The sequence below is a fragment of the Gopherus evgoodei genome, chromosome 11 (genome assembly GCF_007399415.2).
Source record: "Gopherus evgoodei ecotype Sinaloan lineage chromosome 11, rGopEvg1_v1.p, whole genome shotgun sequence".
Classification (NCBI taxonomy): domain Eukaryota; kingdom Metazoa; phylum Chordata; order Testudines; family Testudinidae; genus Gopherus; species Gopherus evgoodei.
In genome coordinates, this window is record NC_044332.1 from 48,439,441 (window position 1) to 48,456,537 (window position 17,097).

A 17,097-nucleotide genomic window follows, 5' to 3' on the forward strand; every position below is an offset into this window, starting at 1 on the left:
TGCTGCTTTTTCAGTTTCATTCAGTTCATATTCAGGAGATTATGTTAACAGCTATTTGTTTTGTTTTAAAGGAAAGTTTTTTATATTCTGGAGTGACACGTGGATTCTGCAGCAAATTTGGTGGCTAAGGAATAACGTAAAATGCAAAGCCCTGGCCATAGTGCCTTTCACTATTTGCCGTTTACTTGGAGACTGTAGCCCTTCCTCTCTAATGTGGACTGCGCAACAGAAATCCAACAGTCCAGGACTTCTGTTACTTCTACCTTTGTCTACTGCAATGTACTCTACTCAGAGCCACTTCTGAAGGTCAGCCTGAATGATGTTGTTAGCGAGGAACTGCTTGCCTTCTGAAAGTACAGATAAGAGTAAAAATATGCCTACAGTAGAACCTCAAAGTTACAAACACCTCGGAAATAGAGGTTGTTTGTAACTCTGAACAAAACATTATGGTTATTCTTTCAAAAGTTTACAGCTGGAAATTGACTTAATACAGCTTTGAATCTTTACTATGCAGAAGAAAAATGCTGCTTTTAATCATCTTAATTTAAATGAAGCAAGCACAGAAACAGTTTCCTTACCTTGTCAGATCTCTTTTTAAACTTTCCAATATTTTAGCAGTTTTGGGGCCTCATGAGACTTGGTCATTATACAATTAAGCTAGCGACTGACAAGTGTGAGGTGAGATGAGTCCCTGGAGGGCCTCTGGTGGTTGGAAGGGGCAGAAAATAACCTTTATTGCATGTAATCTTGTTAACGCTGGTATCTGGCTTGGAGTTGTGGGTGATCTGGGAACATTTACTAAAGATGTATCCTATTTTGTTGCCCACACTTCAAAATGTAATTATTAGGTAATGTGTATTGAAATGATCTGAGAAGAATTGTTCACCTCAATAGCTAATATCTGAATAATAACTCTAGTACACATGTACCATCCCATAAAAACCCTAAATCATGTATGACCTATTAAATTCATTGGGACTATTTTTATGAGTAAGAATTTTTTGGATAAGTTTCTAATGTCAGGCCCTAACTCACTATCTCTTCTCATGAATTCAGAGGTAAATTCCCATTGATTTCACTATGAACTGTGTACTGTTTATGGAAAAGTATTTTTTAAAATATAGTAAAGAGAGCTTCGCTGAGATTTTTCTCTAAGCACAAGGCTCTATTTCTGCTTGAAGATTTGTATTTTTTAACCATCTCTTTACAAGAGTCACTTTTCGTAAGAAAGGGAGAAAAAAAAACCCAACCCAACAGATTCCAGCTATACAATTTTGATGTTTTGAATTTTTTTAAAGGGAATGAGATGTTTCTCTGCATTTTGTTACGACAATTATGGCCATGCTAATTCATGAAATAATCTTTTATTACATTTAAGAATCTCAAGATAATGTTTTAAATCAACAGTATAAAATATAAATATATTATAAGAAGAATCCTCATTACTATTTTTGCTGATGATATTAGCATAATTTTTGGAATGTTTTTAATTTACAAACTACATTTAATCATGGGGCCCGGTTTATTGGTGGACAGGTGTCCTACTCAAACCATCATCATACTTTTAGCAGTGAGATGGTACCATTGTGGACAGTCTTTTTGTAGAAACACCAATAACTAAGTGTGCACTCAAGCCTGGTCTATACTTTAAAGTTTTGCTAGCATAGCTATGTCAGCTAGGAATGCGAAAAAACCACACTCCCTAACAGACATAGCTAGGCTGATAAAAGCTGTAGTGTAGATGCAGTTGTGCTGGCAAAAATGTCCTTTTGATGATACTGCTTGTTTATTTATGGAACTGGTGTTAGCTACATTAGCAAAAGAACTATCTTTCCAGTATAAGTTGTTTCTCCATTAGAAAGGTTTGCCAAGACAGCTGTACCAGCAAACCTTTCTAGTGTAGACAAGGTCTCAGCCTAGGATATGCTCTCTAGGCTTGAAGTGAATAGGATTCTTTCTATTTACTTCTGTAGGTTTTGGATCAGGTCCTTGTTCCTAGAGGTGATTTTGAGATAGGGTCAGGGTACGTTGACAGTATAGTTAGTGGAAGTTTGCGTTGCCAATGCCCATTCTGTACCTGGATTTCATTCTCCAGATTTGTCAGTTTGCTGCTTTCCTGTGGCTGCATGCTGAACCGTTTCTCAGAGAGGAAAGTTGATGTCCCTTTTGTGTGCTCCCCATGTTACTCTTGAGGGTAAGAGGCTTCCTTTCCCATTGGTTACTGTTTTTATGGAGTTTTACTCTTTATAGTGTCATGGCCCCTGTCAACTCCTGAAGAAGCTCCATCAGGGAGAGCCTGATTGTAAACTGGACCCACTTAACTTTTCTTCGTTTGTGGATTCTGTCAGTTAAATAGGGAAGCAATAGCCTTCTCCCGCTCGTGTAAGTCTCCTCTGTGACTTAAGATTTTTGGGAGGAAAACAGTCTTAGGCAGTCAAAGGCATGACCACTGCCTCCGTTGGAGAGGGAGAGGGAAGAGTATCCAGTTGAAATATGAAGGAGTTGAGGAGATTAGTCCATTACTTTCAGTTACAACAAAAGAGTATTTTAGAGAAATTAAATGCAGATTCTCTTGCTTCTTGCACATTAGATTTTTTTTTAAATATCTGGAGTAGAGGATTATTTTTATTGATCAAATTCTTCTCTACCAGAGGATCTCGCACCCCCTTTTCAGCAGACAGCGGAGGGAGGGGGGATTCTAGACACTTAAATAACATCACAACCTTCCAAGCTAATATCTGTGACAATTTTGATTTGTGTCAAGCTATCAAACCAAGTAGCCTCTTGCTCTGTGCTGTAAAGGAGCCTGCAATTGACATCTTTAGCCAACTATTGTTTTATTTTTCTTTTAAATTGCACTTTAGAGTTATTTTGGTTGCTTTTAAATAATATATTTTTAGAAAGTTCTATTGTTTATTTCCTTTCTGTTCTGAAAAGAGGGTGAAAATTATAAACCTCCAAATACAGCTGTTAGCAATTGTTTCTCAGATTTCAGATTTTTCCAAGAATAACTTTTGTGATTGAGTTTTTATCGTAAGATATGTACTGATTCCTCATTCTAATAGAACTTCAGCAGCAGTTTATTGCATGTGTATATTTGAACTTCAGTTAACTTAAGATTCTTTTATATTTAGCCATGCTTAAAAAACATCATATAGTATAGAATTGCCATTTATCCAATGTTAGAGAAAAAAATCTGCATTTTGCTAAGTTATTTTTATTTCTGATGCAGTTAAGTTGGAACAATTATACATTGTATTTGCAACTAATTAGTTCACCTGGTTTGGTTTTGGTCATGTGAGCATACTTGTTTACCAGTGATCTAAGTGCTCCACCTGCCTTTCAGTTTGTTTACCAGGAAATCAAGATGTGTAAACTGCAGGAAGTACTATTTGACCCTCTCCGACAGTATCTCATTACAATAATTGCTAATCTCTGAATAAGACAGCCATGTTTTGTGAGTAATACACACAGAGAGTGGTTGTGTTAGACAGATTTTAGATGTTTCCACAAACCTAGCATTGTAAATACTTGCTTGGATTATGTTTTCATGATAGCTTTTGATAACAGACATCTGGTGACCTTTGGGGTCAGCAAAGCTGGAGCAAAATAGTGTGTGTTCTTTCAGTCCTCTTAACTGAGAAAAAGATATCACGGCTTGTTGTTTTGGAGTGCTGTCACTGCTTTGTAGCGAAAGGATAATGGCTACTTCCTGATTAAACCACTATCCACAGTAAGCTGTTAATGTTATATATCTATTCTCCTCTAAAGACAAGTGTTCTTTTTTGTTTTCTGCTTTTTTCCAGAGAATTCTCAGTTTAAAATGTTTATAAATATGATATGAAGTGAGAGCCTACAGTTAGAGGGACTTTTCAATTGTTTAATTTCCAGGATGATCTTTTTCTTTTTGAAGTAAGAAAGTTACCTAGCGTTTTTTAATTCTCCTTTGAAAATATGTTTTAATACAAACTTGTCTGAAATACATTTAGATGCTGAGTGTTTAACATTTGAAATCTATTTAGCTGCAAATCTCTCAACTATTCTTAATTACGATTTTGGTAAATGTTCAAAGGAATAACTCTGATATTACTAACAATATAGCTAAAGTATTTTTCAATACTGTTGAATAAACACTGATAATTTGTAGTCTATTTATCCTGTATCATCTATTTTACATCTAGCATAGGTCTATCAGTTTTGGAATAAAGTACTATCTGGAATTTCTTCATTAGATTTTATTTATTTAGATCTCTATTTCAGTACTCATGATAGTTTAACTTAGCTATTTTTCAGCCAAATAACTGCACAATTGGAAATCTTATGGTAGAGAGCGGCAGGTGTAACTCCTGCTGTTCTGTGCCTGGATCCATTTTTATATTACCCTAAAAAGTTCATTTTGAGATTTAATACCGCAAGAACATGGGGTTCCAGGCAACTGAGGGTCAAATTCTACTCACTACATAAATACAGAAGAATCCTCTGAAGTTGATCGTTAGACACTTTTAACTGGAAGTATAATATGTGCACAGAGGGTGCTATATACTCTGATAACATTACTGAGACTGTATACCATATACAATGGACCATTTTTCTCAGTTGTCTCACAGTGGGCAGGAAAGTTGACAAATCAGGGTCCAAAAATAGGTGAGGATAATAGAATGGGATTGCACCAGTGTTCTTTGCTGCCATAATGAATATTTGGCATCAGTTCCTCTACAGTAGGCAGTTAAGTATATTATAAAAACATGCTGGAGCGGGACTTTTAAAATAAATTCAATGTGGCTGTCTTAAAGTGCTGGTATTAAATATGATACTAAGATAAAAAATTATAAAGAATTCTATTTAAAAATACCAGAAAAAGAAGTAATCAGTGCAGGATAGGTTGACAACTAATTAATGGAATTCTCCTTAGTAAACATGATTAATAGTTTCTGGAGAGTGTGTGCACATGCACATTAGTTAGGGTTAAATTGTTTATATTAAGGAACATGTAAAATAGATGGCACGTCTGACCAACCTGAGGTTGCCAGCATAAGAAAACTCCTCTTTTGCATTTAGCACTTCTTGGCCTAGTTGTGTTGGGATTAAATGGGAACATTTGCTGGCACTCATTCCACAGTAATCCTTAGGATAAACTAGATTGCCATTTGACCATTAAGTGGTCTCCTTTTGGTGAAAAACAGTGTGGCAGGGTGGGTAAGCTTTATCTGCTAGTGCTTGTGCAATGTGTGCCTCTTGGGGAGAGGAGTCATGTAACCCATTATAAAATGAGGTTAATGGTGATCACCCAGTTTTGCAAAGTGCTGTGAGATCCTCTAAGGAAAGGCATTATGTAAGTGCTTGGTGGCATTATTTACTGTTTTCATTATTAAACTCTGGCACCAAGAAAATAACCACTAATTTTTAAACAAAATCTGTCATATTCTATATAATCATATTTCATTAGTCTAGATTCTAGAGAAATTTATATTGAACATTACATGGCTGTAAAGTGTTTGAAATGTAGATGCAAGTTCTGAAGTCAATTTGTTCTTGTACCTTCTACATGTGGATAGTTTGCTGCTTTTGTTCTATCCAGCAGGTGGAGACAAACTTCCCCTGTAAGATCTTTTAGTTTTCTGTTCCCTTTCTAACCTCTTCTCCTTATGCAGGAACATCAGAATGAAACTGATGTGATCATGGTGAGTTTAATTCCTTATTCTTGCTGTGCCATGGAGGAAACACTGTGCAGGGGGTAGAACAGGAGATATCTTCTACTTCAGCTGAGGACAGTTGATTTTTCTCCTCCACACTCAGTGACCCAGCAGTAGATATTACCGCTTCTTCTGTGTATGGTGACCAGGTTTTTAAGGTACAAAATTGGGAAACCTGTTACTGAGGTGTGGGGTTGGGTGTTTGGTGGTGCTTCATCTGGAAGCATGAAGTGCTGAAATTGTGATGGGGCAGAGAGTGCTTACTTCTGGCACTGGTCGTAGATTTCCATACAGCCACCTGACGAGGGTGCTTTTGAAAAGCTAAGCATCCATTTACCTAAATCCTTCTGTTGGCCACAGGGGAAAAACAGAATTAAATTTCCTAGGGCTTTGATATCTCACAAGGCAACTAGAGAAGTGTAGCCGAAATAAGGTGTTTGTGTAGAAACCTGGAGATTCCTGCTAGCTGTCAGCAAGAGGTGCTTGCAAAGTCCAAAATTTATTTCTGAATGTTGAACTAAATTAAACAGGGTGCCAATATCTAGGAGCTGGAACAAGCTACTAGACAAGCTGATGCTAATGTACCAATTAATTTTGTCTTCACCTGATGAACAAGAAGAGAGAAATTTCATTTTCTTGACTTGTATAGGAGAACTGAATAAACTACTAAGAATTTTACTTTGTTCTTTTGTTATAGTGTAAATTGGACTGATAATGTTAGAATTTTCAGTGCCATTACCTCTATCTACTCTGTGCTTCTCAAAACAGAACCTACTCCAAAAGCTGGGTAGTAATGGCCCCTTCAAGTGTAAATGTAGAACCTTTGCCTATCAACCTCTCCTAAAGTACCCTGCTAAGACTTTTTGATGCAAGGTCTGAGTGACTCGCTGTTTCCGGTCAGAGTACGTGGATTGATATTTCCCTGTTAATTGTTTTGGGGAAGAATCATCTTTTCTGAATTTTGGGATGGAAGGAATGACTATATTAGAAAATTAGATTACACAGACCAAGACCTGTTGAAGGGAGTCAAGTCTAGGATCATGCTTACCTCTAATCCCGCAGAGGACTTGCCATGTGTTTTGGTTCTCCATGAGTTTAGGGAAACACTCTTTGCAGCATCACACCCTGTCAAATTCACAAAAACTAGCTCCTGGATTAATACTGACCCAAGTTGTCTTATTTCATATGGGTTGCCCCTCTGCACATTCAAATCCTCTTACATCGGAGGGCTAGATTTCAGCCGTCAGCACTGTTCTAGATAGAATTGTGCTGCTGGTTTTGCTCAGATTATCTACAACCTTCCTCATGTCCTCTGTATCTAAGACCTATAGGCTGCACCCCCTGCTGTCTGTGTGTTTCAAAAATCTGCACACATTCACCACATTTGCAGTAGCATTTCCTTGATTTTAGGGGGTGTGGAGTCTTCTGTCTAACTTTTATCTCTCTTATGAGTTGTTCCAGCAGACGACCTGATCTTGGGCCTAATATAGAAATACAAATGATCGTTCTTTGTTAAGGTGCACCTTAAAAACGTTTTATACTTGCAATATATGGGAGACATCAAGCATGTTGGCTGCATATTTTCTGTCTTGGGGAAGGTAGCTGAAACTTGTAGTATGAGTGGTTTGATATCTTTCTTTTTACCACAGGAAGCTAAATTGGAAGGAAAACGAAAACAGAACTGAGGTGTTGGCACATCATATTTTGTTAATATATTTCACAATTTCAGTTACAGTTAAACTGACCTAGAATGTGTTGACTTTTTATTGGAATTTTTTTTACTAAACATACTTACCGAAAACAGTATTCCTTCATGAAAGAAACACATTGTTTGCTTATCTAATTAACAGTGTTAGAACATCCCTGAATACATATTCACATTCTTTGAACACAGACCCCTTTCTGTTATATCTGAGATGCCTCAAAGTACAAAATAATTAACTTTAGTCTGAAGCACACTAAAAAAGAAAAATAGAAGTAAATTGGGCATAGTAAAGATATTACCTTGTTACCTATATTATTACCTTGCCATTCAGCTGGATATTTCCTTATATATAAATGATCAAATGCCTAACAGTGAAGGAAAGTACTCTTGGTTCAATAATTATTCTATGACAAGAATGAATACAGCTGCAGATATTCCTTTAAATTTGGCATCTTCGTGTTATGAAACCAAAATTTGATATGCACCAGCAAGCATACCTTCTAGATTTATGTGCACTGCTTGGTGTAAGAGCATTTTTTCTCAAGCATCAAGAGAAGTGACTTCTCCCACCCTGTCCAATGTGGCGAGGCTCTAGACAATATATGAAACGACAAGCTTGTCAATTTTTGTTCTGTCAACACTGAAAATCAAACTGCTGTTATGGCAAGCATTGTGGTATATTACAGCTAGCATGTTACATGTAATGAGGCTCTGCTAGTGTCTTTGTTCTTTAAAACTTCTACTAGTTCAAGAAGGCCTGGACATACTGTGACTGTTGTCTTTCTGTCTGCCTGTCTCTCTCTCTTTGTATGCGTTTCTCTCTCTCTCTCTCTCTCTCTCTCTCTCTCTCTCTTATAAATCGAGCTAGTATGCTTCCTATTGTTAAGGTTGCCCAACACTTCTCATTTTAAGACTGTGTTTTCAGTTGCTTATAACTTGGCCCAACTGTTTCTGTTTAGTTTATAACTTTCCATGCTGGCTATATCCCTCATGCTGAATATTTTTTGGAAAATGTCAGTTAAAGCAGTTGAGAGGTTAGGGAAAATAAGTCATTTTGCACATAGTAAAAAAAACATTCTGGTGACCTTTTCTTTGGTAAGCTCTAGGGCCCCCATGCTCTGGAGTAGGGACTTGAAATTGTCTCGAGTTGACCTCTGTGTCAGCAATGTGTACCTCTTGCCATCCTTGTCAAAATCCAGCCAAGATCTGCGCCTTTGAAAAATTGCAATTTGTAGGTACTCAGTAGAGACTTCTTGGATTTTAGCAACTAAATGTCCTGAGGAATCCATCTGTAGCAGGCATGGAGCTGAGCCCAACATTCAAATGCCTTAATCTGGAGACCTTGCTTTCTCTTCCTGCAGTCCTCTGCCTCATTCACTACACACCTTGGGTAACAAATGAAGCAAGAGTTTTACTGACAAGTTGTCTTCACTACACAACCCAGTGTAGGTCCATCCTGTGCACTGACTGAGGCAGAGGGTCTAGGGGATAAATAACGTGTGATCATGTAATTAGTAGGGCTGTCAAGCGATTAAAAAAATTAATCACGTGATTAATCATGCTCTTAATAATAGAATAACATTTATTGAATGTTTTCTACATTTTCAAATATATTGATTTCAGTTGCAACACAGAATACAAAGTGTACAATGCTCATTTTATATTTTTTATTACAAATATTTACACTGTAAAAACCAAAAGCAAGTGTTTTTCAATTCATCTAATACAAGTACTGTAGTGTAATCTCTTTACGTGAAAGTTGAACTTACAGATGTAGAATTATGTGTTTAAAAAAACAACAAAAAAACCTGCATTCAAAAATAAAACAATGGAAAACTTTGGAACCTACAAGTCCACTAAGTCCTACTTCAGCCAATCACTTAGACAAACAAGTTTGGTTAGAATTTGCAGGAGAATTTGCCCACTTCTTGTTTAAAACGTCACCTGAAAGTAAGAACAGGTATTTGCATGTAACTGTTGTAGCTGGCGTTGCAAGATATTTACGTGCGAGATGTGCTGAAGATTCACATGTCCCTTCATGCTTCAACCAACTTTCCAGAGGATGTATCCATGCTGATGATGGGTTCTGCTCGATAATGATCTAAAGCAGTGGGGACCAATGCATGTGCATTTTCATCATCTGAGTCAGATGCCACCAGCAGAAATTGGTTTGGGTTCTGTAGTTTCCACATCAGAATGTTGCTCTTGTAAGAAAGCATGCTTCTGAAAGCATGTCCCTCAGATTTTGAAAGGCACTTCAGATTCTTACACCTTGGCTGTAGCTAACTTTAGAAATCTCCAATTGGTACTTTGTTTGCATTTTGTCAAATTTTGCAGTGAGTGTTCTTAAAGCAAACAAAATGTGCTGGATCATCATCCAAAACTGCTATAACATGAAATACAGAATGCAGGCAAAACAGAGCCGGAGACATAAATTCTCCCTGAAGGAGTTCAGTCACAGTACCTGGAAGAGGTGAATGGAAAAATATTTTTTATCATTTTTACAGTGCAAATATTTGTAATAAAAATAACATAAAGTGAGCACTGTACACTTCATATTTTGTATTGTATTTGAAATAAATATATTTGAAAATGTAGAAAAACATCCAAAACATTTAATAAATTTCAGTTGGTATTGTGTAACAGTGCAATTTAAAACTGATTCATCGTGATTAATTTTTTAAATACGATTCATTTTTTTGTTATTTATGTGAGTTAACTGCGGTTAATTGACAGCCCTAGTAATTAAAGTAGGAATGTAAATAAAGTTTTAAAAGTTAACCATTTAATTGATTAACCATTAAATTAAATATTTTTAATCAATTAAAGTGCCAGCTATGGGCTGGGGCTGCTTTGGCTGAGGCTGCTGCAGCTGGGGCCACTCCGGCCAGTGCAGGGCCATTGGGGCTGGCCAGGTAGCCTGGAGGCTAACGGGTAATGCGGGTTAACTGATAAGACTAATGCTTACTGGTTAACTAGTTAACACTTCACATTCCTAAATTAAAGATTGTATTATAATGCAAAGGGGGCAAATTAGGGCTGCCCAGGCAACTTTAATTTTGACATTTCCTAACTCTTGAGTGCCTGACTTTGAAACCGTGATAATGTTCATTTAATGTAGTCTTTTGCATGTTATAGATACTTCATGCTGCCATCATATTTTCTCTGAGAAATCCTTCTTGTAAATTCTTTCTTTCATACAATACTAGTTGTTTAGAATATCTTAAAACATGTCACCATTGTAGGCCACATAGCTTGTGGGATGCACTTGCATGTGTGAAGGGTGCTAATAAATATTTTGTTGTTATGATGTTTATTACTTTTGTGTAAATTACTTTTAAAAATATGATTTCTGTGTTATAAACCATTCAGTAAACAGAATGGTATAAGAATTAAAATGCAGCTAGAATGCAGTGTATAATTGTCCTATTTTTTTTCTTTTGCCACCTCAGCACTCACTGTTTCTCTCGCGGGCTGGCTTCAGGGAAAATGGTGCCCTGGGCAAACTTGTACTTTGGTGCCCCTGGCCCCCATGGGCAAACCCTACTCTGTGCACTCTTCATTCCAATCCCTGCACTCCCCCTTCACCTCTAACTCCTGCCTCCCTGTGCCCTAACCCCTGCATTCCTCTCCTTCACTGTGCTCCTTCACATTTAACCCCTGCACCCCCTTCCTGAGGCTATGTGGGGAAACTGACCTGGATGTATGGAGCAGCTGCATTGCTGCTCACTTCCCCCCGCAACGTTGCTCCTCCATGCACCCCTAGGGGTCTGTGAGAGGGAAGGTGAGAAATTACATCAGGGCTCCCTGCATCCAGGTCACTTCCCCAACTTTGCTGTCTAAGGGGAGGGCAGACAGCAGCAGCTTCTCATGCTTGCCTCATAGCACAATCCAGATGGGGAAAGTGACCTGCATGACCAAGCACTTTGTGTTGCTCCTCACTCCTCCCTCCTTTCTCGCAACTCTCTAGGAGGGACACTGAGGAATGTTGAGGGGGGTGAGCTCTATCTGTGTGTCACCATTCACCCCTCTTCTCATGTTCCTCTGCTGGGAGAAAACAAGGAGAAAGCTGCCCCCCCCCACGCAGCACTCTCCTGCCAGCCAGGAGCAGCTTTTGACCCCACACCAGCAGCACGCAACTCTGCACTGCCATATGACACCTTCTTGCTCATGCCAAGTGGGTCATCCTTGAGGCTGGCCCTGTTCCCATTATATATTATGTCTTTATTATAAGCTCATAGACTAAGGGTGAAATCCTGAACTCATGGAAATTTAATGGTAAAATTCCATGATTTCACCCTAAAAGTATTAAGAAAATGTCCATGGAGTCTGATTCTACAATGCTTAAAGATGCACTTTATTCATGAAAGTATGGTGCATGTTTGTAGGATTAGGCCCATAGTCTGATATAGAATTAATACTGCATTCTTAAGACTTGGAATAGTATAGTCTCCTATGTGAATAGATTCAAAGATTTCTGGAGAAAATAGTATACATATTGGAGTCTGCCTACCAGAGACAAAAGTGCAGAAACCTGTGGATTATTGCCTTTTGGAGAGGAGTCATCAGAGGGAAATGATGGAACCCTACCTTTACCTTTCTGTTTACTCACAAGGAAAGCTTAATTGTTAATCATTAAAAAGATAAATCATTAAACTTGAACTGCTAAAGTTTTGATGGTTGCATAAGTATATTTCATACATAAAAATAATTAAGAGTAACTGTGGCCAAATCGATTCTTGCAATTAATTCTATGACTTTCATAACCAGATTAGTGCCCAGTTAGATAAGTCAGTAGAAGCTGCAAGAGATCTGTGCTCTGAAAACCAAACCCAAAGTGTTTTGAGATAGGTGCCAAAAACTAGAGCAACCAAAATCGGTTGCCATTCTTGCCAATGATGGACCTGAATCGTCATTTGTCTGTCTTTTAACATCAGCAGAGTGCCCCAATAAATCTTGTATTCATTTTAGGACCATCTGTTTTCTTTATGTGCGCTTCAAGTACCTTGGAGGTAGTGTATTCTAGTGGTTCTGAAAATAGTTTCTTGCTGAAGCAAGTATTCAGTGTTTCTTGGAATTTTAAGAAGCAAGATCCTGAATGTTGTTATAACTTGAGGAGCAATATTGTAAGAACTAAATTTACTTGTAAGTATAGTAAAGAGACAAAATGTAACCTCTTTTAATGACAAGATTTTGCCCTGTAGTGACTGCTAATGAGTTAAATACATTAAAAAATTCACAAGAAATACTTTTCAACTAGTTCCTGAGGCATTTCAGAGATTTTTAAATCACTGTGGGAATTACATGCCTTTCTACCAACAGCTACACATCATAGAATTTTGTTTTCCATCAATGGTTAGCTTACTTCTGAAGCCATTGAGAAAGATTAACTTAGTATTTATTTAGGAATACAGCATCTGTTTGAGTTCCTACCTTTACTAAAATAAATATACATATTTAATGGAAAAGAGATTTTTATATCTTAATAGAAATTTTTGAAAAATGAAGATACATTTCAAAAAAGTTCAAAACAGTCATATTTGAGTATTCACAAGAAAACTTTGTAGTAAAAGCTCCATATGATAGCTGTTGCTCTTGGGGATTGTAGCATAATGAAGAGAGGACTATAGAAATGGTTAAAGAAACCATGGGAAATGCATGACAGTCAAAGTAACTAAGTACTGTAACATTCATATTATCCCATATGCTTACAAAAGTAAGGTTGGGAGATTGAAGAATCTCCATCGTTAGAGATTTTTAAAAGCAGGTTAAACAAAAACCTGTCAGGAATGGTCTAGATAATACTTAGGGTATGGCTACACTTGCAGCTGTACAGCGCTGGGAGTTAAACCTGTCTTCATACAGCTGAGTTGGGAAAACGCTGCAGTCTGTCCACTCTGACAGCTACCAGCGCACTGTCGTGGCCACATTTGCAGCAGCATTGGGAGCAGTGCATTATGGGCAGCTATCCCAGCATTCACGTGGCTGCAACATGCTTTTCAAAAGGGGTGGGGTGGGGTGGAGTGTTACAGGGAGCATGGGGGAGAGAGAGAGTGGATTTTTGGAGCCGACACTGTGTCAGCTCCCTGCCTTGCAAGTTTCGACCCCCTCCCCCACCCCTCTATCACTCACTGAAAGCAAATAGCAGCTTTTCTTTTCCTCACAGACCAGATAAGCAGCCTCCCAGAAATGGATGCCCCCATGCCCGCCATACTGCTTCTCTCCTCAAGCCCCCTCCCTCCCCCTCTCTTCAAGCAAACACTAGCTGTGGGCATTCCAAAGGGAGCCCCCTGCCTCTGTGCATTCACAGCAAACAGTAGTTGTGTTTGTTTTTTTGATAAGCAGCTCCCGGACCGCAGTTCACAACAAAACAAAGAGTGGGACCTTCACTTAAAAGGATTATGGGAAGGTTCCGGAGGTAAGTCACAGCATACTAAGATTATTCCCTGTTGACGCTGGCGGCGCAGTGCAGCAGCGCTATACTCTTTATTCCTCTCGGGGAAGTGGAGTACAAGCAGTGCTTTAGCCACGGAAATATAGCGCTGTATGTGCCTTGCCAGTGTGGGCAGGGAGTGAGTTACAGCGCTATAAAGTCACGAACAGCGCTGTAACTCTCAAGTGTAGCCAAAGCCTTAGTCCTGCCATGAGTGCAGGGGGACTGGACTAGATGACCTCTCAAGGTCCCTTCCAGTCCTATGATTCTACAATTCTAAAATGTAACAAAATGAAGTTAAAGGTCAGATTTACATTCACAAGGCACAGGAAATTCATTATTGTCTTGATTTAGTGGCCAGATTGAACTCTAGGCTTTGTAAACTGCTTTACCTCTCTTACTTTTGCAAGTGAACATAACTTTGTCTCAGTAATGTAATTGTTCTGTTTTTTTCTATTGATCTATTGCTAAGGAGCACTTCTTAGAACCATATAATTCTGCGTAACTAAAAATCCCAAGTTTTTTCATTTCTTGTTAGAACTAGTGGTGTCAATTTTTTATTTGTACGTGAACTTTACTCTGCTTCAAGTTTATTCAGAATGTTGATTTTATATGATATATTTGAGAAAACAGATTGATCTTGAAATATTCTGTACATACACTTCGACATCTAGAATCCTCTTTGGAGTCAGAGTCTAAAAGGTTACTGTCCCAAACTTTTATTTTGTTTGATAGTATGAAAATAGACATGTTTTGTCTCTGACTGTTCTACTTTTTGAACAGTCCCAGCACCTTAGTATTGGAGCATTTTTTCCAAGTGTGATTTACATTTCTTTACTCCCACAGTTTGATGCTCTTGGAATCCACTGGTGACAGGTGAATACTACAGATAATTTACTGTGCTGTGTGCCAATGTTGCGAACTGTATCAAATGCTTTTTACAAATCAAGAAAGATGGTATACAATAACTTCTTGTCCAGAGTTGAATGAGTATAGTATGTAAAATGAATCATGATAGTACTGGTTGAATAAGGTGGAACTGGAACCATATTGATGTGAATTGAATGTGTTGGTATTGAGATGTTTGTAGATATGTTCAACTTCCTTGGTGACTGTTGTGCTAATGTAGTTGGAGGAATGGAGATGGATTGGTAATTCAATGCTTTTAGAATTTCTTTATGTGGATTGGGACAAAGGTTGAAATATTTTGAAGAATTTAGGCATCTCATTGTTTTCAGATTTGAGGAAAATGCAGAGAAAATGAAAGATTGTCATGTACTTTTCTTTTTTAAGTTGATGGTGAGTTTTCTGTTCATGTTGCCAAACTTGGAGCTAGTAAAGACAGAATGTTTTAAAAATATTAGTTGTGGGGAAATCAACTAATTCTTCACTATGGTATAAAGATAAAATATCGTTAGTGTAACTACTTTAATTAGTGTAATGGACTTTCCAAATTATTGCAATTGTTATTACTCTAAACTTGCTTAATTTAAGAAATCGGCCTTAACTTCCCTAAAATGATTAAATTGTGCATTGTCTTATATCTACCCTATTGACCTTAGTGAGCTAAATATTTAGTATTTAGTTTCTATTGTGTATTAAGTTAAATTTTCTGGATTAACCAATAATAATTTAGTCTGCTGGTTTCAATTAATATGCTTATTATAAACACAGAGAAACAGGGTTTAAAACTTTTGCCATGCCAAAATCACAATTAATACATGAAAAACCAGAAGACCAGACTAACAGAACAGATCAACTGTGTAATGTGAGCATTGCTACCTTAAATACTCACGTGTTCATTAAGCAAGAAAATTTGTATTTCTCCTTCAGTCTTACGAATTTAAATAACCTTCAGGATTATGTGTATGGCCTCTAGCACACAATGCTATATTTATTTAAAAATAGTTTATTCTGACAAAATGTCAAGACTTAATGAAAGTGCTTCACTCTGAAGGCAATACAATTGCTTTGATGTCTGAGTCCTTTGACAGCTGCTATGTTCATGCATGAGGACTATCAGATTAAAATTATTTTGTGTGGTTGTGAAATAAAATATTGACAATTTTTACTAAGTTATTTGTCTTAAGAAGTCAAATATAAAATCATCATAAAAAATGTGTAGTCCACTTAGGACCGTTGCACCCTCGAGAGTAATCATGGTTGATGTAATTGCAGTAGGCATTGTGTAGTGAAGTTCCCAGATCTGGTTCGATCCTGCAAATCCACAGATCTGTGGGGCAGCCTTGCAGGTGGCACCAAGTGGGGTCAAAAGTGCACCCCTTTGTGCATTAATGGAGAATGAATGCTAGTAATCTTTCTCAGGAGAACATAAGGAAATTAAAACTGCTTAGTCAGGTTAACTTTATCTTGCTAAATAAATCAAATATATTGATAAAGTAACCATATCAAGTAAATGCAGAAGACTTTAATGAGAAGTCTTCATTTGATTCTCTTTATAAGGACTATATTTGTTTTGATAATTCTTTACGCATTAGTGAAATGACTTTCATAAACTAGTGAAAGTGATGGTCTAGATGGGGTCTTGAGAGGTCATCAGGTACAGCCCTCTGCACTGAGTCAGGACCAAGTAAACTTAGACCATTCCTGCCAGGTGTTTGTCTAACCTGTTCTTAAAAACCTCCAGTGATGGGGTTACTTAATTATTTTCATTGCCCAACCCTGAATATTCTTCATTTCTGCTATGTCCTTTGAGATAGGGTGACCTGAACTGAACAAAGTATTCCAGGTGAAAGCATGCCATTGATTTATAGAATGGCATTGTAATGTTTTCCATCCCATTCATCTACTAACATTTTGTTGTTGTTGTTTTTTTCTGACTGCAGCTGCACATTAAGCAAACGTCTACATTAACTGTTCACAATAGTGCCCAGGTGTTTTCTCAGGCTTCCAATGTAAAATCTACTCTTCTGTAATCCTCCAGTTTAGAATAGTGAATTATGAGGGTCTGTTGTCAAAGTTTGATCACGCTAGTTGCAGTAAACTCAACACTTCCTTATTGATTATTTTCCGCCGGAACATCAGGAACATCATAGGTCATCATAGCAGAGGGTCAGATCTTGGCAACCACAACGTTGCAAGTCCCCCTAGATGGAGCCAGCATTGCAGCTCGTTCCATCTCTACTACTGTCATCGTGTATTGAACATCTTGGTTGAATCTATTGCGATTTTCTAGGGAGGTTCAGAGTACCATAGAAGCCTTCTTTTTGACGAACTGAAACTTCTCAGTGAGTCCATCAATGAAT

General features: G+C 37.7%; 1 protein-coding gene across 12 annotated transcripts in view; it reads left to right on the top strand.

Annotated features, from left to right (window-relative positions):
• Positions 1 to 17,097, top strand: part of BAZ2B (bromodomain adjacent to zinc finger domain 2B) — a 272,845-nt gene that overhangs the window by 94,497 nt on the left and 161,251 nt on the right. For 10 of the 12 annotated variants that reach the window (XM_030580010.1, XM_030580011.1, XM_030580015.1 and 7 more), the window contains exon 1: positions 3,421 to 3,457. The exons of 1 other annotated variant lie outside the window; for it this stretch is intronic. In XM_030580010.1, the coding sequence (XP_030435870.1) occupies positions 3,451 to 3,457 (7 nt within the window). In that variant the 5' untranslated portion in view covers positions 3,421 to 3,450. One more of the 12 variants, XM_030580014.1, reaches the window with a different exon arrangement.